General features: G+C 42.4%; 1 protein-coding gene across 1 annotated transcript in view; it reads left to right on the top strand.

Moving 5' to 3' along the window:
* The first annotated feature begins 4,553 nt into the window (after window positions 1-4,553).
* Window positions 4,554-24,538, top strand: part of PPP1CC (protein phosphatase 1 catalytic subunit gamma) — a 32,635-nt gene continuing 12,650 nt past the window's right edge. Inside the window, exon 1 of the mRNA XM_054006480.1 lies at window positions 4,554-4,735. Coding sequence (XP_053862455.1) covers window positions 4,681-4,735 — 55 coding nt within the window. The 5' untranslated portion in view covers window positions 4,554-4,680. The remainder of the gene's footprint in view (window positions 4,736-24,538) is intronic.

Genomic DNA, 24,538 nt, shown 5'->3' with positions numbered 1-24,538 from the left:
TTGTGACCAACAGCGTGAGCAGAATTGGTCCAAAATTTTCCAAAGGAATGCTTTTCTGTCAGAAAATATTGGTTCATTGAAACCAAAACTTCCTGTGGGAACATGTCAATTTTTACAAAATTTAATTTAGAGAAAATATTGAAAAAAGCGTTTTGATTAGATCGAAATCTTCCTCTGACATTTTCAGAATAGAACATTTTAATATATTATATTATTTCACTTTTTTTTGTTTTGAAACAACTTTTTGTTTTGAAATTTCTTGTATTTGATATTAGTACAAAAAAATGTTGAAATTGAAACGAAATGTTTCAACTGACCTGAAGTAAATATTTTTCAAACACGTCACATTGTGGGAAATTTCAAAACAATAACAAATGTCAAAACCATGACATTTCGTACAACATGAAAATTCTGGTTCCTGCACAGCGCCAGACAGGAACAGCTCAACCCTGTCTAATGCAAAACAACTGCATGCAAAGGAAAGGGCTGATGCCTCAACCCACTGTGAGACCCTTCAGTTCAGAAGGAAAATGTGGAGCTTATGTGCTTTCCTAGGTTTCGTACATAGGGGCTGAGGGCTCAAACAGAACTATGTATTAATCATTGGAGAGAGAACTTAGTGTAGTTTCTGGAAGGAAGCAGACTATACATGTTTGACTATGGACTCGTCTACATTCAGTTTTTGCACCAATTAAATGGAGGGGGCAGAGGCTCAAGCTAGTTGGTTCTAGCAACAGGGCAGTGCTTTCTTACTTGGGATATCTGCACAGGGAGCTGCCTGCGTACAGTTTGTCCTGACTGCTGTTCAGAGAAACAAGACTGGTGTTTATTTTGTAAATAAACAAATTACACTAAGAACAAATTGAACTGATTTCTGTTCCAAACAGGAAACTGACTTGTATGGCCCCAAATTTGCCCACTGCTCAGCCAAAGGGGGCAACATTACCACCAACCGGTGGTATTGCTCAGAAATTTGTCCTTTGTCAGATTTAAATGGCCGCTGTCTATAAAGAAACATCTGAGGCTTCTGGGTCAGCAAACTTTTTTTAGACATCAAGATTGAATAAAATGTGGAGAAATTTTCCCTAGATGGAAACGGCAGGATAACTAGCTGTAAACAATAGGAGCCATGGAAACACACAAGCCACGTTTGAAAGTCTAGCTAGGGAAAGCCAACATTGATTCAGTTTTATTCTTAGAATGTTTGCAAAATCCTGGAATTCTTCATTTAAAACACATGGAATTTCGTAGATGCAGCAAATATGTAACCTAAGTCAATGGGGACTGTGGATAATTCACATTTCTTATGATCAACCCATTCACAGCAATAAAAAAGAGCATTCATTACAAAAATTAGCCCCAACAGCCCAGATTGAGACAGTCTACTACAAATAATGCAGTTTATATGCTTGTAACAGAGGAGAAAAATGGGTAGGAAAAGGCATTTCATATTCAGGCTTCCAAAGAGTTCTAAACCAGTGATTTATTTATGGAATAAATAAATCACTGGTTTAGTTCCTAGAGGAGAGGGAGGAAGCAACCCAAAGGTCTTGAAGCTGTGGAGCGAGACAAATAGCATGTCATCATGCATTTAGCAAAGTATAATGAAAACCTCAGAAAAACAGAGAGGCGGGAGATATATGTTCTCTAGGCTGGAAAGTTATTGAATGCTTGAAACCAGCAAGCTGAGAGTTTAAAGGATGGAGGGATTTCCCTGCCTCTTTCTCCCACAAACACCCTGAAGCAAATAACTGGTGGGGGGGGGGGGAATTAAATTAAAACTATTAAAAATACTTTGGCTGTGCCCTTTTTTAAAATCAATGATGTTGTTGCCGAGTGAGACTTGCTATTTTCTGCAAAGAACAATTAGTTGACTTCAGAAAAATTCATTTTAAAATGGCACTTGAATGACTGTGTTTTGCAAACAATGTATTTTATTGATATGAATTGTGGTTTAGTGTTAGAACAGTCAGTGTGTATGTAGCACTGTCAGTGTACATAGTGCTTTGCAAAAAAGGGCCTGATCCTAACCAGGGTGCAGAGCACCCTCAACCCCTGCTGAGGCCACTGGGAATTGTTAATCCTCTGCACTTTGCGTGATCAGATTCAGAGCAGGGCATATTCCCTGCCCTGAAGAGTTTATGTTCTAAAGGCCAATCCTGCATGCATGCAAGTAACTTCACACAGGTGAGTGGTCCCACTGACATCTTTGCTGTCAGGATTGAACCCTAAAGGCCTGATTCTGCAAGGTGCTGAGCCCTTCCAACTCCTACAGAAATCAACAGGAGTTGAAAGTACTCAGCACCTCACAGGAGGTGCTCAGGACCTTGCAGGACTAGGCCTCTAAGAGAAACAAGATGTGGAACAGCAGTTGAAATATGAGAGGGGATGAAGACCTTATTGGCAAGGAGAACAAGACAGGAAAGATTCCTTGGAAACAGGGGGCCAGATTCTCTGCTGATGTAACTCTACTGAGTTCAATGGAGTTAGCTGCCAGAGAAGTTGACCCATGGAATTAAAGGAGAGATTTAAAAGAGAGAAAGGGTGTTTGGTGGGCAAGAACTGGGAAGTTGTTCCAAGGGAAGAGGCAGCATGAAAACAGATGCAAAGCAGTAAATGGAAGATGGAGACAAATAGAGCACTAAGAAGAAGGAAGAAGTTTAGGGAGTGAAGGAGTAGGTGGAAATGAGGTTTGAATTTAAACACACAAATTTGGAAAATACAAAAGTTGAGTTTCTCATAGCAACTCATTACACGTGGCTGGCCAGATCCTGATCTCAGTCACATTGAAGACAATAAAGTTACTCCAGATTTACATCAGTGTGGGGTTATTTTGGATTTACACTGGTGTTCTGAGATTAGCATTTGACTCTGGGGTAACCATTAGGATAGACATTCACTCCAGAGCTTAATTTTAAAGGTGCATTTTGTAATCAGCAAATGCCTGTGGTTACCTATGGTCTCTACATCTATCACCTTCCAACTGCTTCTTCATTATTGGCTCTAAAATGTGCTGAGATTGCAAGTTTCTTGCTTCATCACCATGATCAGCCTGAACTCTGCTCTGGCCCCACCATGATAATGAGTTGTTATGATTATTATATAACTGCTGTGTGAAGAATCGAGCATGTGTACAGTGGAAGCAATTTATCTTGGAGAGGGGAGGAGGAAACTGGATTGGCAGAGACATCCCTGCAAATTAAATTAGGAGTAAATAAACCCATTAAACAATATTCAATCATGGATGCAAAGCAGTGAGCAATAGTAAAGGCCAGCACAGACCATCTCACTGCCAACGCAATATGATTTGTCAGAAACTCAGCTGATTTTAATTGTTTTTGACTTTGCCTCCAATGTGTTTCTACTACATATAGAATAAAATACTTTTAAATATGGATTAAAATAAAATATTTTTTAAAGGATATGCTCATTTCTTGTGCCTTCCTACAAGAATTTCAAAGCACTTAACAAACATCCTGGAAATAACTACAGGCACAGAGAGACTCACATGCATAGATACTCACTCATCTGCGGAAGTATTGGCAGGATTGAGGCCATTACTGAATTAAGTTTCAGATCACCTCTGGGAGGTAGGTCAGTATGATTTACCCCATTTTATTGATGGAGCAACTGAGACTCCAATTGTGCCATGGGAGCCCCATGGCCTGGCCACATCCCTACACCCTCATAGAGTTCATTGGAGGATAAGGGTTTAAGAAACAGAGAAACTGACTTCCCCAACACTACACTGTGAGTCATTGCCAAAGCCAGGAATAGAATCTGCGGACCCAATTGTGCAATATGCTCGTCAGTCAGAGCCCTGCACCCATGCATGCAGAGCCCTGCTGAAGACATTGGGAGCTCCATTTGGGGTTCATTCATGTTGGGCACCTTGCAGGACCAGGACTTTAATCTCTTGAAGCTCTGTGCTCTAACCAACAGAACCCGTTTTTTACAAAAACTCCCCACATCTGTGGTGGTCAGACAGCTGTTTTCCAGAGTAAACCCAAGATGTTCTAAGTGGTTGGGCAGGTCTGTTTAAAAGAAAAAAGTGGGAGTCTTTAAGCAATAGAGCAAAAAGTCTCAAAATATGTATTAAGAACAGCACTTAATAATCACTTGAAATAGTTATTGATCATTTTTTCAGTTAGCATTGTTGTCAATGGCAAATTACGATTGATATGAATGAGTTATGTGTATTATATTTATGGATTGTTATTATTGATTCTATTAATTATGCAGGATTGACAGTAATAATAATAATCTTCGCCCTTATTGGCTTGAGCTAGTCGATTAGGAACCAGATGTGCACATCTGGGGAATCTGGCTGTGAGCTGCTTTCAGCACACCCCATCCTTTGCAATGCTACGGGCACATGCTGGCTTTAAAGCTCAGGTCGGATCTATTTCCCTGCTCCCGCCCCCTCGCGGCGGAAGGATTCCGTGAGTGCGGGACGCCGGTAGAGCGAACCCGCTCTCGGCGCTCTGCTTATAAAGGGTTCCCGGCTGCCGGGCCGTAGCACTTAGTGTTCATACGCCACCAAAGCTTCCTGAGAAGGGACGGCGGCCATTTTGTGCGGTGCTGGGTCGCTGCTGAGAGCGGCGGGCGGGAGGCAGGCAGGCGAGCGCCGGGCCGGCGGGCAGCAGGGCGAGGCGAGGGCCGCATTGCCGCTGAGAGGCGATGGCGGATATAGACAAGCTCAACATCGACAGCATCATCCAACGGCTGCTGGAGGGTGAGGGAGCGGGGGGACCCTGGCGGGAGAGCGGGGCCTGGGGGTAAGCACGGCGGGGTCCCTGAGGGGATGCGCTCGGCCCCGCCGGCTGCAGCAGAGGGAGGGGCCGGTGGGGCTGGAGCCTGTGGCAGGCTCGCGGCAGGGGGCGGGCTCGGCGCGAGGCGGGGACTCAGGGGCCGGCGCGGTGTGAGGGGGGCGGTGAGGGGGTCTCTGGCCCGACCCTCGCCCGGCCCGGCCCCCCTCGGACAGGGCTGGCCGCAGCGGAGAGGCGCTGAGGCGCTTTGTCTGTGCCCCGGGGACCTCCCGGCGTTGGCCGTCTCGCTTCCTCCGGCCGGCCTCTGCGTCTTCACGCCGGGGGGTTCTTCAACGCCTGCCCGAGGGGAAACCAGTGGCCTGGACGGAGCTGCTGGGGGCGCCCCCCCCCCTCTTGGCAAGCGGGGGGCGAGTTTGGCGGGGTGGGGGAGCAGAGAGGCTAAGAGGCGGCATGTCCAGTAGCCTGCCCCCCGCACGCATGCGCAGTGGATGGATGCTTGGCTGGGCAGTTATGGGGGGGAAATGCCGCTTGTCTCTGTATAAAGCGGTGGTTCTCAACCAGGGGGCCGGTGTCCCTGGGGGGGGCCACGAGCAAGTTTCAGGGGATCTGCCAAGCATGGCCGGCATTAGACTTGCTCAGCCACGGGCAGAAAGCTGAAGCCCAACCGTATGGGGCGGAACCCCGGGGCCCCGAGCCCCGCCATCCAGGGCTGAAGCCAAAGCAACTTAGCTTTGTGGGTTCCCTGTGGCATGGGGCCCATGGCAATTGCCCTGCTTGCTACCCAGTAAGGTATGCCCTGGCTTTTGTATGCAGAAAAACAGTTGTTGTGGCACAAGTGGGCCATGGAGGTTTTATGGCATTTTGTGGGGGCTCAGAAAGAACAAGGTTGAGAGACCTCCTGGTCTAAAGGACAGAGACTGAGTCTGTTGTGGCGGCCTTTTTTAGAATAATCTGGGAGATTTTCCGTTTGTTCAGGTGGGAAGGGTTATAATTTTTAATTAAAACATTGTAATCAGTTATTTGTAGGAATACAAGCCTCTGACCGTGGGTGTGTAATTATGAGTTTTAGTTTATAAAGCCTCATATTTGATTTTTTTTTTAAGTGGAAGTGGGCTGGTTTTGCACTTCTAAATGCCATTTTATTGAAATGGTTTGTCTACTGTCCATCTGTATTCCATTGGGGGTAGGCGATAGGGAGGTGCACCCAGTGTCTACTCTTTCCTAAATAAATATGGGGGTTGTGGTGGGTTTAATTTTTTTATTTCGTCAGCATCTGATTAAAATGGTTTATTAATCTTTGACTGGGGTACAAGGTTACAAAGTAGCCAATGGATATTCTCCTTGGAATAGAAAGCTAAATAATTATTTAAAGAAGAAAACTGGATTTATCTAGTCCGTCTCAAGTCCGTCCTTGCACTCATATGTCTGGACTTACCTTGGGAGAGCTTGGCCAGGATTTTAATTTTTTGCCCATTTGGCACAAAGTAATCTAAGACTTTGTTGAGCCAGATAATAGATAAATGCCTTTCATCTCTTCCTTATTGTAAGATTTTTTTGACCTGGATAATGAAAGGCCAAGGCAAAGGGACAATTGTGCTGCTATAGAAATTTAGGATTTACAAATCCAGTGGATTTGGTTTGTGATTGTGCTACATACATACATACAGAGAGGGATTCTTATCTCTTGTTTTTTCTCTCCCTAATATAATTAGGGAGTTTATATATATAAAATTTATTGCATTTCTTTGACAAGCTTATGCAGAAGTGTTCATGAAACATTGCTGATTTTTGCAGGTGTGTCAGCTTCTTATTTCAGCACATTTGGTGTTTAAAAGTTGTTTGTATAGTGGCTACTTACTGTAGTTCTTGTTTGCCTTGCTATAGCATAACTATCAGTAGTTTTTTCTGGGAAAACGTAAATGTCGAAGTTCTTTAACAAGAAAAAGTAGTTCAAATGTTAAAAGGTAGAACAAGTAGTAAGATGTATTTGATATTTTATATAATGTTTGTTTGCTATCTAAGACTTTTTGGGATTGGATGGGAATGTGAAGGTTGCTATCTTGAAATTAGGGCTGTCAAGCAATTTAAAAAATTAATTGTGATTAATCGCACTGTTAATAACAGAATACCATTTAAATATTTTTGGATGTTTTCTGCATTTTCAAATATATTGATTTCAATTAAAACACAGAATACAAAGTGTACAGTGATCGCTTTATATTTTTATTACAAATATTTGCACTGTAAAAAAACAAAAGAAATAATATTTTTCAATTCACCTACAAGTACTGTACTGCAATCTCTTTATCACGAAAGTTGAATTTACAAATGTAGAATTGTGTACAAAAAAATAACTTCTATTTTTGAATGCAATGTGAAACTTCAAAACCCCAGAACGGAGTAGGCAACCTATGGCACGCGTGCCAAAGGCGGCACACAAGCTGATTTTCAGTGGCACTCACACTGCCCGGGTCCTGGCCATCGGTCTGAGGAGCTCTGCATTTTAATTTAATTTTTAATGAAGCTTCTTAAACATTTTAAAAACCTTATTTACTTTACATGCAATAATAGTTTAGTTATATATTATAAACTTCTAAAAGAGACCTTCTACAAATGTTAAAATGTATTACTGGCACACGAAACCTTAAATCAGAGTGAATAAATGAAGACTGGATACACCAGTTCTGAAAGGTTGCCGACCCCTGCTTTAGAGTCTACCAGTCCGCTCAGTCCTATTTCTTGTTCAGCCAGCTGTTCGGACAAACAAGTTTGTTTACATTTGCAGGTGATAATGCTGCCTGCTTCTTGTTCATAATCTCACCTGAAAGTGAGACTAGGCGTTCGCATGGAACTGTTGCAGTCGACATCGTAAGATATTTACATGCCAGATGTGCTAAAGATTCATATGTCCCTTCATGTTTCATCCACCATTCCAGAGGACTTGCGTCCATGCTGATGACAGGTTCTGCTTGATAACAATCCAAAGCAGTGCGGACTGACGCATGTTTATTCTCATAATCTGTGTCAGGATGCCACCAGCAGAAGTTTGATTTTCTTTTTTGGTGGTTTGGGTTCTGTAGTTTCTGCATCAGAGTGTTGCTCTTTTAAGACTTCTGAAAACATGCTCCACACCTCATCCCTCTCAGATTTTGAAAGGCACTTCAGATTCTTAAACCTTGGGTCAAGTGCTGTGGCTATCTGTAGAAATCTCACATTGGTACCTTTTGTGTTTTGTCAAATCTGCAATGAAAATGTTCTTAAAATTAACATGTGCTGAGTCATCATCTGAGACTACTATAACATGAACTATATGGCAGAATGCAGGTAAAACAGCCAGAGACATACAATTCTCCCCCAAGGAGTTCAGTCACAAATTTAATTAATGCATTATTTTTTTAACGAGCATCATCAGCATGGAAGCATGTCCTCTGGCATGGTGGCCGAAGCATGAAGGGGCATATGAATGTTAAGCATATCTGGCATGTAAATTTTTGAATTAATCGCGTGAGTTAACTTCGATTAATCGACAGCCCTACTTGAAATACTACATAAATAGTACTTTAAAGAACTCACCAACAAGGTACTCAAAGGATATGGCCAAGTCACTGTACTTACCACTACAAAAATTAGCTGTATTAACTAGTGTTGCACTGATTAAATGCCAAAGCTTTAACATTGAAACTTTATATAAAATCAAGAAATTCAAGAGAGGATTTTAAACTGCTTGGGGCAGGTATTATTTTTCTAGATTTAAATAACTTATAACACTGTTTACAAATATTAATAACAGTTGTTCCCTCATCAGCTAGTTGTGCCCCCTTTATATGTATTTCAGTGCATTATATATTTACTCCTATTTTAATATGAGCTATAACAATCAGTTGCTATATGGAGTAGAAACTTAATTTTGTTATAAATCTCAATGATATTGGATTAATGTAACCTTCTGTATTTAATACCATTTTTTATAAACGAAGGCCAAAGATCCATTTTTGCATTCAAGTAAATAGCTGTTTTGAATAGAAGGGTTAAGTTGCGATTGTGTATCTTAAAAGGGAAATAACATATAAAACCCACTATACTATTTTAGTTTTTACAACTTCCCAACCCTTTTTTCCAAACTTGGGAATGCCGACATCCCCATTAACTATGTAGGTAACATATTAAAAGTTAACTTGAACAGGTGCATTGATCTAAATACAAAAATGTCTTTATGCTCAAATTCTCTTAAAGTGTATTTCATCCCAGAAGCCTCACCACCATTCTTTTCTTCTTCCACTCAGTAAATGTTCTTTGGGATTCGCTGAGCAAACTTGAGAGAGTGAAGCCCAAATGATGATTTCTGGATTATAACTCCTCTAAAAAGAGGCCCTGGATAAAGCTCCTCCTCAACCATAACTACAGCAGCATCGGTAGCACGACCAAACTTTTACTTCCATTAAAATGTGCTAATATTTAGGTGTGCACACATGCATATATCTGAAACTATTGCATAACTTCATATAATTATATACCAATCAAATTCCCCTCAACTGAATAACACGTCAGACTGGGTTCTCCATTGATTAAAAGTTTGTTCTGATGGATTACCACATCTCTCAAACCTAGTCCTAAAACCCTTTAGTGAAGGCTTAATCTTTAGAGCTATCTTGTATTTCAGTACACCTGTCCTTAGAAACTACATACTCCTGCATTTTGTAGGTAATAGTCATTCTAAATGTTTTGCTAATAAAATTTAAAGCATCTGGACAGGTAATTTGAAGCTAACAAAACCTAATATCAACGGAAATATCTTTGTGAAACACTTCAAATCTATGAGAAGGTGTTGGGATTTAAACATTGCTTCAGTATTTATAACATGCTTTTGTCTTATGCTCTTTGCAGAAGACTCAAAGTGAAACTAACCAGAAAATCTATTTTCATTGTCCAGTCAGAATGAAGTGATTTAATGGTGAAGAGTAAATTACTTTGTTTTCATAATAGAATGTTAATGTAATTGAGTTTTCATAAAAAGGATAAGTTATGTTAAAAATTCAGAGTGTAGAAATTGAACGTAGTGATTGTGCAGTTATCTAACTTTTAACATCAGATTATAGTCACACATTCAAAATATAAAGGAAAAGACTACGGTTGACAAAACATGGATTCATGTGTAAAACAGAAATATACTTTGTCTTGAATATCCAACTCTTAATATCCGTTTGAAACATCACATTAATATGGTACCTAGGAAAGATTCAGTGTGAAATGTGTTAAATTAATAAACTCAAATCTAAATAGTTTATGGTTAATTTAAGTAAAAATATTTGTAGTTCTTGGGCTGAAATTTTTAAAGAAGTTACGAAAAAAAGTTGCTGATATACTCCCCCCCCCCCCCTTTTTTTTTTTTTTTTAATGGAATCTAGCCCATGTTCATCAAACCATAGACATGTGGTACTGGAAGGGACCTCAAAGTCATCAAGTCCAGCCCTCTGTGTTGAGGCAGCACCAAGTAAACCTGACAGATTTATGTCTAACCTCTTCTTAGAAACCTCCTGTGATGGGGATTCCCCAACCTCCCTTGGAAGTCTGTTGCAGAACTTGGCTATTCTTAGGGTATGTCTACACTACGGGATTAATCTGAATTGACAGAATTCGAATTTTGGAAACAGATTGTATAAAGTCGAATGTATGCGGCCACACTAAGCACATTAATTCGGCAGTGTGCGTCCATGTACCTGGGCTAGCGTCGATTTCCAGAGTGTTGCACTGTGGGTAGTTGTCCCATAGCTATCCCATAGTTCCCGCAGTCTCCCCCGCCAATTGGAATTCTGGGTTGAGATCCCAGTGCCTGATGGGGCAAAAAACATTGTGTCAGGTTGTTCTAGGTACAGCCTCCCCCCTCCCTCCATGAAAGCAACAGCAGACAACCGTTTCGCGCTTTTTTTTCCTGGGTGAACACAGCAGACGCCATACCACGGCAAGCGTGGAGCCCGCTCAGCTCAAGACAGCAGTCATGAACATTGTAAACACCTCGCGCATTATCGTGCCGTTTATGCTGAACCAGGACCAGAAAAATGAGGCGAGGAGGTGGCGGCGAGAATGATGAGGACATGGACATGGACACAGACTTCTCTCAAACTGCGGGTCCCGGTGCTTTGGAGATCATGTTGTTGATGGGGCAGGTTCTATCCGTGGAATGCCGATTCTGGGCCCAGGAAACAAGCACAGACTGGTGGAACCACATAGTGTTGCAGGTGTGGGATGATTCCCAGTGGCTGCGAAACTTTCGCATGCGTAAGGGCACTTTCATGGAACTTTGTGACTTACTTTCCCCTGCCCTGAAGTGCCAGAATACCGGGATGAGAGCAGCCCTCACAGTTGAGAAGCAAGTGGCAATAGCCCTGTGGAAGCTTGCAACACCAGACAGCCTCAGTCGGGAATCAATTTGGAGTGGGCAAACCTATGGTGGGGGCTGCTGTCATGCAAGTAGCCAAAGCAATCATTGAGCTGCTGCTATGAAAGGTAGTGACTCTGGGAAATGTGCAGGCCATAGTGGATGGCTTTGCTGCCCCTAACTGTGGTGGGGCGATAGATGGAAACCATATACCTATCTTGGCACTGGAGCACCAGGGTACCCAGTACATAAACCGCAAGGGTTACTTTTCAATGGTGCTGCAAGCACTGGTGGATCACAGGGGACGTTTCACCAACATCAACGTGGGCTGGCCAGGAAGGGTTCATGACGCTCGCATCTTCAGGAACACTACTTTGTTTAAACGGCTGCAGCAAGGGACTTACTTCCCGGACCAGAAAATAACTGTTGGGGATGTTGAAATGCCTATAGTTATCCTTGGGGACCCAGCCTACCCCTTAATGCCATGGCTCATGAAGCCGTACACAGGCAGCCTGGACAGGAGTCAGGAGCTTTTCAACTGCAGGCTGAGTGAGTGCAGAATGGTGGTGGAATGTGCATTTGGCCGTTTAAAAAGTCGCTGGCACACTTTACTGACTCGCTCAGACCTCAGCCAAACCAATATCCCCATTGTTATTGTTGCTTGCTGTGTGCTCCACAATCTCTGTGAGAGTAAGGGGGAGACCTTTATGGCGGGATGGGAGGCTGAGGCAAATCGCCTGGCTGCTGATTATGCACAGCCAGACACCAGGGCGATTAGAAGAGCACATCAGAGAAGCTTTGAAAACCAGTTTCATGACTGGCCAGGCTACTGTGTGAAAGTTCTGTTTGTTTCTCCTTGATGAAATCCCGCCCCCTTTATTGACTCATTCTCTGTAGGCAACCCACCCTCCCCCTTCAATCACAGCTTGCTTTCAAAGGAAATAAAGTCACTGTCGTTTAAAAATCAAGTATTCTTTATTAATTGATTATAAAAAGAGAAAACTGAGAAGGTAGCCCAGGTGGGGTTTGGGAGGAGGATCGGAGGGAAGGAAAAGGTCACTAAAAAAAGGTTAAAATGACAGCCTTTTGCTTGGGCTGTCCACTGGGGTGGAATGGGAGGCTGCAAGGCCCCCCCCCCCCCCCGGCGCGTTCTTACACGTCTGGGTGAGGAGACTATGGAACATGGTAAGGCGGGGGAGGGTGGTTATACAGGGGCTGCAGCGGCAGTCTGTGATCCTGCTGCCATTCCTGAAGTTCCACCAGACGCCGGAGCATGTCTGTTTGTTCACGCAGCAGCCCCAGCGTTGCATCCTGCCTCCTCTGATCTTCCTGCCGCCACCTCTCATCTCGAGTGTCTCTCCTCACGTTGGTCCCTCCTGTCCTCACATTCACTGGCATCTTTCCTATACTTTGAAACCGTGTCTTCCACTCATTCAGATGAGCTCTTTCATTGCAGGTGGATTCCATGATTTCCGCGAACATCTCGTCTCATGTCCTCTTTTTCCAACGCCTTATGTGAGATAGCCTTCGGGACGGAGGAGAGAGCCTTGAAAAATTTGCAGCTGCTGGAGGGAGGGGAAAAAAGGGGAGAATTTTTTAAAAAGATACATTTTACAGAACAATGCTTATACTCTGTCACGGTGAACAACACTGTTCACATTATATAGCACATGTGATTTCTGTGCAAGGTCGCATTTTGCCTCTTAATATTGAGTGTCTGTGGCTTTGCTGCTGGAGATCACAGACGCAGGTCCGGGCAACAGAATTCGACTTGCATGCGGCCATGGTAAGCCATTGTTTTTTGGCTTCTGCGCCCTCCTTTCCCACATACCGAGCAAAGCTCATTGAGTGCTGCGGTTTTCCTGTTAACCTTCAGCAGCAGAAAACAAACACCCCCCCCCCCCCCCCAATCCAATTCTCTGGGATGATCGCTTTATCCCTCCCCCCCCCACACACCGCGTGGCTGGTATCAGGGAAGATCCCTGCTAGCCACATGTGAAAAGCTCAGTGCCAATTCCCTCATCCCCCCCCCCCCCCCCCCGGGCCACGCTTGGCTTACTACAGGGAGGGATTTCTTTTCAGCCACAGGCAAACAGCCCAGTAGGAAGGGCCACCTCTGTCCCCTTAATTAAATTCCTGTATTTCAACCAGGTTACCATGAGTGATATCACTCTCCTGAGGATTACACAGCGAGATAAAGAACGGATGTTGCTTGAATGCCAGCAAACACCGGGACCATACGCTGCCAGGCTTTGTCATGCAAAGATACCAGATTACTTGCTACTAGCATGGTGTGGTCAAGTGTCCTACCATGGAGGACGGAATAAGGCTGCACTGCCCAGAAACTTTGTGGAAAGGCTTTTGGAGATTGCTGTCCAGAGCAGTCACAGTGGCGCACTGTGGGATAGCTCCCAGAGGCCAATACCATCGAATTGCGGCCACACTAACCCTAATTCGAAATGACAATATCGATTTTGGCGCTACTTCGCTCGTCGGGGAGGAGTACAGAAATAGATTTTAAGAGCCCTTTATTTCAAAAGAAGTGGCTTCGTTGTGTGGACGGGTGCAGGGTTAATTCGATTTAACGCTGCTAAATTTGAATTACTCAGTGTAGACCAGGCCTTATAGTTAGAAATTTTTTCCTAATATCTAATCTAAATCTCCCTTGCTGCAGATTAAGGCCAATACTTCTTGTCTTACCTTCAGTGAACTTGGAGAACAATTGATCAGTCCTCTTTAAAACAGTCCTTAACATATTTGAAGATACTTATCTGGTCCATTCCCATCCCCCTTCTTTTCTCAAGAGTTAAACATGCCCCAGTTTTTTTAACCTTTCTCATTGTGCAGGTTTTCTAAATCTTTTATCATTTTTGTTGCTCCCTTCTGGAGTCACTCCAGTTTGTCCACATCTTTCCTTAAGTGCGGTACCCAGAATCGGACACAATACTCCAGCTGAGGCTTCTCCAGTGTTGAACAGAGTGGGACAAATGCCACCTGTGTTTTACACACAACACTTCCATTGATACGCTTTGGAATATTAACCTTTTTTGCCTCTGCATGACAGACTCTTATTTAATTTGTGATCCAATATAACCCCCAGATCCTTTTCAGAAGTACTACTACTTATTCCCCTTTAGTAGTTTGATTTTTTCCTTCCTATGTGCAAAGTAGTTCACTTGTCTGTATTAAATTTCTTCTTACTGATTTCAGACCAATTCTCCAGATTGTCAAGATCTTTTTGAATTCTAATCCTGTCCTCCAAAGTGCATGCAAACCCTCCCATCTTGGTGTCATCCGCAGGTTTTATAAGCATACTCTCCACTCTATTATCCAAGCCATTAATTAAAATATTGAATAGTGCTGGACCCAGAACTGACCCCTGTGGCGCCCTACTAGATTTACCCCACCAGTTCGTGAACAAACCATTGATAACTACTCTGAGTACAATGTTTCAACAAGTTGTACACCCACAGTATAGTAGTTTCATGGAGACCACATTTCAAAGTAGCTGACACTTTAAGAAATGAATCTGTATGATTGGATTTTAAAGACTTGCACACATACTTTAAACTTTCTCCTCATTGTAATGTAAATATTTGACCCTTCCTTTATTCCTCCAAACTTTTATAGTACAAAGCCATTCGACTGGTCACAACCTTTAAGAATAATTCAATGCAAATATAATACTTAGTGATAATTCTGCCTGTAATTGACTCTTTATTTCTCTTCCCTTGTTCTGAGGGCACTTAGTTTATATACTCTTGCTGCTTATTCCCATTTGCAGAATGTTCCAGTAACTTTCACAGTATACATTGATAGAAGAACGAGACTTGAAGTGGGGAGTAAGTAACAGGAACACTGCATGGAAGAATGAAGTTTCTTAAAATTCCCGTCAGTTATAGAATGAGATGTACAAAAATATGTGCAGCAATACCTGAGCATATATATCAACTGTATAAGAATAAGAAAGGAGATGTAGTCAGCTTCTGAAATGGCCACCTCAAGATTGCAGTTGCCTGTCTGTAAAATTAAGAGCTAGTTACAAGAACAGTATGCTAGGAAAGATGCCTCTGAGATATACCTATTTCATAGAACTGGAAGGGACCCTGAAAGGTCATAGAGTCCAGCCCCCTGCCTTCACTAGCAGGACCAAGTACTGATTTTGCCCCAGATCCCTAAGTGGCCCCCTCAAGGATTGAACTCACAATCCTGGGTTTAGCAGGCCAATGCTCAAACCACTGAGCTATCCCTCTGACCCCTTCTTTGGGAAGAGTCAGTAGTGATCAGACAGCCATGAAAAGGGGTTCTAAGAAATGCCTAAACTCCCATTCTTGAGGCCAGAGATTTTTAATCAAGATATTCCAGGATTTTCAAAGCTGAAACATGGCTTTGAAATACCAGTCTTCGTGCACTTCTGATATTTTGTTTTTATAACTTGAGCCTTCTAACTGCTTTCTGCATTTAGTGCATATCCCTAACCTTATTACATACAATATAAAAGTAGGTGCTGATCAAAAAAGGAACTTGGTAGTTTGTGTTGACGCTTTCTAAATCAAATACAACAATTTTTTTATTCAAAATGGCATTTTCAAAATGTACTTGCTTTATTTAAAAAAAAAAAAAAAACCTTAAAGATTAAATGAAACTTTTTTTTTGAACAAAACATTTCATTTGACCTGGAACAAATCTTTTTACTCTTTCATTGCTGAGAAATCCAAACATTGCTTTGGGTTGACTTAGAATGAATTTTTCAATTTTATGGAATGGTCAGCAAACTGAGAAATTGGTTATTCATGCAGCTGGACTCCACAATAATATAATGTCTTGAAAATGAGATTGAAACTTGCCTAGCTTACTGAGGTGGCAAAAGAAAATAATCACAGAAAAAAGGATTAACTGACATGTTAAAACAGCTGACCAAGATCTTAAATGGGTGCCGAAGGGTAGGCTCCTAAACCTATCATAAACCATCTGTTTCTGAAAATCTTGGCCCTCTCTATGCTAGAGCTTCCACAGTTACTACAAAAAGGGAGCTGTAAATTATGCATCCCAACTTTGCCAGTGTAGATGCAGCCAAGGAAGGCTAGAACTCTTGTTTTTGTTTTTAGAGAGAGAGCGTACTGAGATCCTGGCTAATACATGAAAGACTCCAAATCAAATATGCACATATTCTACACCCAGATTTCTGTTCCTAGTAATGCCTCTTACATGTTGGTTTGGGGAGACATCCATCTATCTGTAAATGGGGAAAGAGGATTTCCTGGGCCTTAGAAAGGGAGGCCTTAGGTGGGAGGGAATATGGATAAACTTGCATAGGCAGTATTTATAAAGTGATTTTAATTTTTTTTTTGTTTGTCCCCTCCCTCCCCCTCCCCCCCTTTAACACTGCATCTACTCATTCCTACCTAACCAAAAGTTTAAGGAAGCATTTTCTAGTGGTTAGTGCATTGAGCTGGGACTTAGTGCCAGGAATTGAACCCAGCCTCCTATTACATCCTGTGTGACCTTGGGCAAGTCATTTTCCCTCTCCGTGCCTTGTTCTCAGCCTTCTGCTTGAACGTGTAATACTGCTCTCCCATGTTTTGTCAATTTAGAATAAAAAGGTGTTCAGGGCATGGACTGTCTCTTACTATGTTTGTACAGTACTTAGCACAATATGGCCCTAGTGCTGGTTGGAGCCTCCAGGTGCTACTGTAATACATATAATAACTTACTAATCAATGTTTTAACCTTACAAAGCACTCTAAGATGTCTATCTTTGGGAAGAAAACTTTTTGTGGGAAAGGAAAAGTATTATATGGAATTCTTATTTCCTAACTTCCTTAGGTAAAAAATGGCCTTTAGTTTCTAGAAGTAAATGCAAATATTTTTCATAGTTTTTCAAAAAATTGAGTTCTGAATACTTTTGCATCCAACATTTCAAGCATTTCTTTGTTTTTGTGAAGATCCTTATAGAGTTCATGTAGTTGTGGAATGAAAATGCAGTCTTCCTCAAAACAAGCCACCAAGTTCAATCATTGTTGTCTTTCACAAACACAGCCACTCCACCATGTTCTTGTAAGGAGAACCACTGCCCATGTGCTCCTGTAGCTGGTCATAATGCTAGGGATGCAAGTTGCGGTGGTTAGTGGTGATCACTGAAACAGCAACAGTGTTTGTGTGGAGGTGTCTCCATGTTTGCTCCATAGTCAGTCTTGTTTCACAAAGGAGCTAGCGTGGTGAAGCTGTTGTTGAAGATGAGCTCGGAGACACATTCTTGCCAACTAATCTTGTTCTTGTAGCATTTAGGTCAGCTGCATGGCGCGCACAAAGTGTTGACTTCTGAATATGAACTCGTTTGTCTTTTTAAAAGTTCACTGCACTCAGATCTGGCAACTTGTTCTGAGACTTCTGGCTTTCTTTTAAATCCCATGCTACTGACAGAAATGTAGGAACATTTTATTAAACAAGCTATTTAAGTAACCCTATTTCAAAGCTCATTGGGCAAGCCTGGTGCATGTGGTACACATGGTGTCCCTAATTAACAAGGAGTGCTCACAAGTTTGGAAACCTCTAGTTTGGAGTGGGTCATACCCTTTAGTGGACTACATTCTTCAGGGATGCAGCAGTCTCTAATAGAATTAGGTACTTAAAAGTTGGAAGACCTGGATTCTATTTCTACCGCTATCACTGATGTGGACAAGTCACTTAACCTCTACCTCAGTGAATGCACATTACTACTTGTAATAGTCTGAGTAAATATTACATAAAATGCTATTTTGTTCTGCGTCGTATGCGAAGAACACATTTTCAATTTGATGGTGCTACTGTGAGCTTTAGTCTTATCAAAGTTAATAGCTCTAGAATTTTCTCTCTTGGGGTATGTATACACTGCAGTGTAAGCCCAGGGTTCAAACTTATACTCAAACCTAACCCCCTTTTTGTCTACACACAAATTGCTCAGACACAGGGTCCAGGACCCCATGGGGGAAGAGGGTCTGGGCCTGAATCAGGCCAGAACACAGAGTTCAAGCCTTACTGTTTTGCAGTATAGATGCTGCTCTACTGGACTCATGCTCTAGGAGTCTGCCAAAAGTATTCCACAAATCCCACAGGCTGACACTTTGTCCTCTGGACAGTCAAGTTTGGTGGGCAGTTAAGTTTTCCCACATTGCACCATGAACAGAGGGCTAGAGCAGCCACATTTTTTGGGAGGGCACTAGGAAGTCTGGGATATGGATGCTTGGACTTGGGCCTGCATAATGTGTAGATGCTGGAGCCTCAGGTTGGGATCCACAGTTCAGCAGTCCCTAACATGGGGTTATAAATGAGCATAGATGCTCATGCCCTTTGTTAACAAACCCAAGGTCTACTAACTTGAGTTCTGCTAATCCTGGGCTTATGTTGCAATATAGACATACCCTTAGGTTGCCTACACTGCAGTTAAAAACCCACAGCTGGCCTGTGCCAACTGACTTGGGCTCTAGGACCCTGTGAGGTGGGAGGGTCCCAAAACTTGGGCTGTACCCCAATCCAAAACATCTACACTACAGTTAAATAGCTATTTAGCCCAAGCTCCGTGAGCCTGAGTCATCTGGTGTTTAATTGCTGTGTGTACATATCCATAGAGGCTCGAGCATCTAGGAGTAGCTTTTCGGTTCCAGTTCTGAATCTGAAATGGCCAACTCAACATAGCTACTGCTCAGTCAGCTAATAGTTGAATTTTAACCATTTGCAAGGTATTTATCCCTTTTTTACGCCCTTGATACAAAATTTAAGAATAAAATGTCATAGGAATGAGAATCTGCAAATGCCTCTAGTTTGGCCTAAGTTAGACCAAGTCATCTTGGGCCGTGTCTACATGAAGTGCTTTGCTATTATGGCTGTGCAGGTATATTGTACTGGCAAAGTGCTACTAGTGTGGACACAGCTTATACTAGCAAAACTGTGCTTTTGTCAGGAGATGTAACTTCTCCACTGGAGGAGAAAGCAACTCTGCCATAAGAGCAAAATAAGCTATACTGGCAAAAGCGCAGTTTTGCTGGTGTAAGAGAGATGATCCCTGAACAGCGTAGCTGTGCTGGTAGAAGCCCTCGTGTACTGTGCTTTTGCTTGTGTAACTGCATGTATGCAAGAGGCTATTGCTGACACGGCTGTGTCAGTAAGGACTTGCATATCTTCATATCCCTGACTGAAACAACTGTTCTGGCAGTTGTTTGTAGTGTAGACATGGTCTTATACACAAGCATTTTTTTGTTTTTTACACAAGAGTCCTGCATTTTTTAGCTGACAGCACTGTAAATGTCACTTTTAACCTAATATAAGGACAAGAAGAAATTTGGTTTCATATCTGAAAGGATATTTTGAGTAATATTGTACGTATAAAGGGCTCTGTCCACAAGTCCCTTCCTGTTCTCCCTCTACACCTTATTCCTGAGCGATATAATCTATTCTTACAGCTTTTATCATCATAGGGTGCAGCTTCATTCGAGAATTGTACTGCTGCTTATTGAACCAGTGGGATAACACTAGTGTAGATAGCAATGATGAAATGTGCTCACACTGACCATTCCTTTTGGGCTGCTGTTCTGTACTTTGTGCGCACAGCCTTCTAATCAAGCATTGCAAGCACACTGCACTCTGGGTACCTATCGCACAGATCCCTGAAACGGTGGCTTGTGGGAGATTTGTAAAGGTCTACCAGGAGCCCACAGTGTTTGTGTCTCCCTTCTGGGAATTGCAGCCATTTCTCAGATATTACTTGTTAATTAAACCTGCTCATTCCACCACAATGGATGGAGCTTAAGCTCTTTTCTTCCTTTCTCCTTTGAATTCATTTGCCCTCTGCTGGACTGATGCAACACTGCATTTTGATCCTAATGTATCTTCCTCAATTTCACAGAGTTGCTTTAGGCTGACTACTCTCCAGCAGGGTTTTAGAGTGAGATTTTTTCCTTAAACTTCTGGGAATTCGAGTAGTTGGAAGCTGTCAACCTTTCTTTTATGACAGCTTGAGGCTTCTGTGATGAATCTTCATGTCTTCAGAGGTCAGTCCTGCAGTAGCAGGTCATTATGAAGGGAGACAAAAGTCCCAAAGGCACCATTGGTTCTGTTTATCTCCCCACAGCGATCTTCACACATTGCAATTTAGAGTCATGAAAAGCGCAAATTGATCAGTGCTTCTGGTTAGCTCTTTTAGTCTTATGACTTCAACCTCTGATTTGTCAGAGTATGTTCCTTCAAGATGGCCATTGGCAGAGTCAGCAGCAGCTATATGTAGAGGTGATAGTGATTTCCAATTCAGGCAGCCTTAAAAAAAGTACATCCATTAGAACGTTGACATCTAGTGAAGTGGGAATTTTCTGTAATACTTTAATAAATGATGTGCCTGGCAGTAACTTACTTGACTAGGGGTTGCTACCCCGGGGTACAAAAGGGTTAAAAAGCTACTTTGGGGACAGATCAGAAGGCATTAGGTGTTCTCCCATAACTGTCTGTGGTGGAATGAATGCCTCATTAGAGGACTGGCTGAAACCAACCAATATCAATGGAGGATCTGGGAAGACAATGGGAGCACCAAGAACTGATCAGTTAACACCTAACCCTGAAATTCCTGAGGCACTGGAGCATGTGAACTAAACCAGGTTGTGCAGGAACACAAAGGACTGAGAGGTGATAGGACTATATGGCTTTTGGGAGAGACTTGGCATCTCACCTGGGACTGACCGAGGGAGAGATGAAAAAAATGGATTCCATGTCTCCTTGGCTGCATGGAATGCTAGCTTAGCCAGGATGGACTGTCTTAACTTTGATTCTCTATGGTAATGTAAGGACTTCCTGATGCTGTGTTTCAGTTGACTAATAAATCCTCCTCCTTTTTGAAAAGGCTGTCTGGTGTCACTTGTTGAGGTGCATTGGTTCCTGAAGAGTGTAAAAGTCTCTGATCAGGAGTCTGGCACAGTTGCACTTGCTGAGCAGAGCTCACATATGATACAGTGCCGGGGTCCAGAGGGTCAGTCTCAGGTGTGGAGACTGCATCATCTACCTGTAATGAAGAGCGAGACCCCTTGGGGGTCTGGCACACTGAAGGGATTCTTCCAAGGGAATGTTCAAAAGCTGGAGTGTAGCACAGGACCCAGAGGATTATCATCTTTCCCTTATCTTTCATTCCGGCCACAGAGTTTCTCCATAATTTCTCATATCTTCCACAATGGAGAAGATTGTCTTGCTAAGAGAAACAACTATACCAAGAGGCCTTAATCCAAGTTTCTTCTTGATAAGAAAATCTGTCTAAAAGGGGAAAGAATCTGTAATTTCTTATTGACATTGGAGAATAAGACAGCAGTATTAATATATCCCTAAAGATCAGGAGCAAATAGTACTTGGGATAAACTATTTTATTCTGTTCTCAGCTGAATCCTCCTGAGCCACTATCAATCCCAGAATCCTTCAGTTCTTGCATCTAGAGATGGTGCTTTCAATGCCTCTAGAAAAATACTAATTTATATGTACAATACGATCAAGCACACTTTTTTAAAAAAAATTGTTTTTTGATTACATGGCCAAACTGCCAGGTGGTATCTTGCTGCATGATCTCAGCCCAAGCTGCTTTCTGTTGGTCCAGAGTTCAAAGAAAAATCAGAAGTTTACATCATTATAGTAACAATCTGTGACTTTTAGTGTGACTAATTTATTTGGAGAATCCCTCAGAGCAACCTCTTAAGGATTCATTCAGGCTGAATATGCTGCTTTCTCTGGCCAGCTCTCTTATTGTGGATGAGAATCCTTGTTCCAAAAAATATAGACAAGGTCTCATATCACAGGCAGTCCTACTGACTATCTTGTACTTCTGAAGTCAGGAAGTACCTTTCCAACACATCAAGACAGAAGTATCATATCGCCATCAGCAATTCAAGCAGATTATGCATATTTGCTAGTTTAGGAATCATTAAGACTACAGAGAACTAAAATTTCCATTCTCTGGCCTGGTTACACCTTTGGACCAAAGCATTTCAAAGGTCATGCAAAAAAAGTACCTCGCTGAATTTCAAGAGATTTCCCCACTTCTCTCTTTCCATCTATCATTTTATGGTAATGAGTTTGATGTGCACTGGCAACAGAGCGATCAGTTTCTATTGTCAAGACTATTAGCATCGAAAGGGCTAGAAATTGCTTGTTCTTACATGAAAACAAAAGATTCTGGCGTTTCAATGGACATCTACAGAAAAATCCCTGAAAATTTAATACTGATTTCTGTTTCAAATTATCACGTAACTTATAGCAAAAATAGACTCGTGCCATCTTTGTTTGGTCTAGTTACAAATATAATTGAGTGCCTGTGGACAGCATAATATTGCTCATTCTAAGCCTTTTTAATCTCCTTGCTTTTTTAGAACATGGGATGCAGGGTTTCAGTGTAGTAGTAGTACCTAGTAAGACTGACTAATGCAAGGTTAACTCTGTTGCCTCTCTGCAGAAATTACAGATAAGACCAGACGCTTGTTAAGCTTTTTAAAGCAAAGTTTAACTTTTAATATTTAAATGTTAATTTTGCTCTCTTATAATGCAATTAACTTTGATCACTTTTTCTATAAATTTCTGTTAATTGCTGCTGGATATTGGGCATTTTGGACAACTTGCTTAGCTCAAAGTGTTTAGAAAATTGCTATATGGCTGAGTAGCTTCATGCGCAATAAACTATTATGAAATAAAGATTTAACTTTAATTTCCATGCTTCATTATTTGCTTTTAACATTTTAATGGAACACTTGAAATTTAGTGGCGATTCCAGTAATGCCATGTAATATCAATGATGTTTGATATTACAGATATGCAGTGTTATAGCCATGTTGGTCCCAGGATATTAGCGACACTGTGGGTGAGGTCAGGTATTCTATTGGATCAATTTTGTTGGTGAGAGAGACGTGCTTTCAAGCTTACATAGAGCTGCTCCTGGGGGAATTCTGTGCCAAAAAAATTATGCGCAAAATATTTTAAAATTCTGCATATTTTATTTGTCAAAATACCACATAATCACACCAGTTTCAATTATTTTGGATCATTTATTTCAAAATACCTGTTAGCAAGTATGTCTGTAACAATACAGACAACAAAAAAGATTCAGGAAATGTTTTTTTGTCAAATAGATTCCTTACTAGGCATACAGAACTCTGAGTAATAATTCATTTAAACTACAATACAGAACTGTTTCCCCCGCACCCCTCAGAAGCAGTGTAAAGGCTTGGGGGAGTCGGGGGTAACAGAGGAGCTGAAGGAGAGGGAAGTAAATTGCTGGGAAGGAACCTGGGTGTGAACTTGGAGGGTTGTTGGGTATGGGTGGGGAAAAGTATGGAACAGGTTTTGTGGGGGGTTGGGAGGGATTGTTGGGGAGCTTCCCCCATGCAGACCCTGGCTGACCCCTAGCCTCTCCCATTCAGTCAGGCACATCTGCCCCTGTTCCCATGTGTTCCTGCACCCCCATGTGTCTTTGAACCACGTGTCCCTTCGCCCCCACTCAGACACCTATCCCCTCCTCCATCCCCATGTGACTGTTCCCCCACCCAGCCACTCCCCTGTTCTTATGTAGCTGTGCACCCTTTCCCCCCTGTGGCCCTGTGCCTCCATTCCCATTCAGCCTCTGCCCCAGTTTGTCCTCATTCCCTAGCCCTTATGAGCCCCTGTGTGACCAGCACCCCATGCTGTCTGTCTCCCCATAGCTCAGGTCTCCTGACCTGGCCTGACAAGTGCTGCGAAGAAGGCACTACAGGCTCTTTCTCTTCCCTCGCTGGCCGGGAGCAGCTGCTTTGTTCTATTGCCACTTTGCCCTCTGGTGGGGAAAAAGGCAGAACTGTAGCAACATTTCAGCAGAAGCTTTTTTCTGCGCAAAAAAATAAAAATATGTGCATCTCATTAATTATGTGCATATGCAGTAGCACAGAATTCCTTCAGGAGTAATAGAGCTCTTCTTCAGGTCTGGGAAACATGCTCAGGCCTATTCTACACTGGCAATGTTAAAGTGCTGCCTCGGCAGCTCTCTAATGTGGCTTGTGTGGGTGCATGAACCTCCATGAGGGGCATAGCTACCAGTGCTGAGAGCACTGTCTACACTGGCGCTTTACAACGCTGAAACTTGCTGCGCTAAGAGGTGTATTTTTCACACCCCCGGGCGAGAAAGTTGCAGAGCTGTAAATTGCCTGTGTAGACAAGCCCACAGTGTGTCAGCTAAATACAAGAAGGAATCGATTGTTTATCAAAGTAGTTAACCCATTTCAAGGGGCCATTCCGGGTGAAGTGGCCTGTTAGTACTGTCCATAAGGGAGAAAGGAAGGTGGGCAAGAAAGCTAGGGCGGGCAGTGTGTGTGTGATTGTTGTAAAATAAGCCATACATCCAGTGTCTCTATTCAGTCCATATTTT

Source organism: Malaclemys terrapin, chromosome 16 (assembly GCF_027887155.1).
Source record: "Malaclemys terrapin pileata isolate rMalTer1 chromosome 16, rMalTer1.hap1, whole genome shotgun sequence".
NCBI classification, from domain to species: Eukaryota; Metazoa; Chordata; order Testudines; family Emydidae; genus Malaclemys; species Malaclemys terrapin.
The sequence above is the reverse complement of the archived record's forward strand: the minus strand, read 5'-3'. Positions and strand labels throughout refer to the sequence as shown.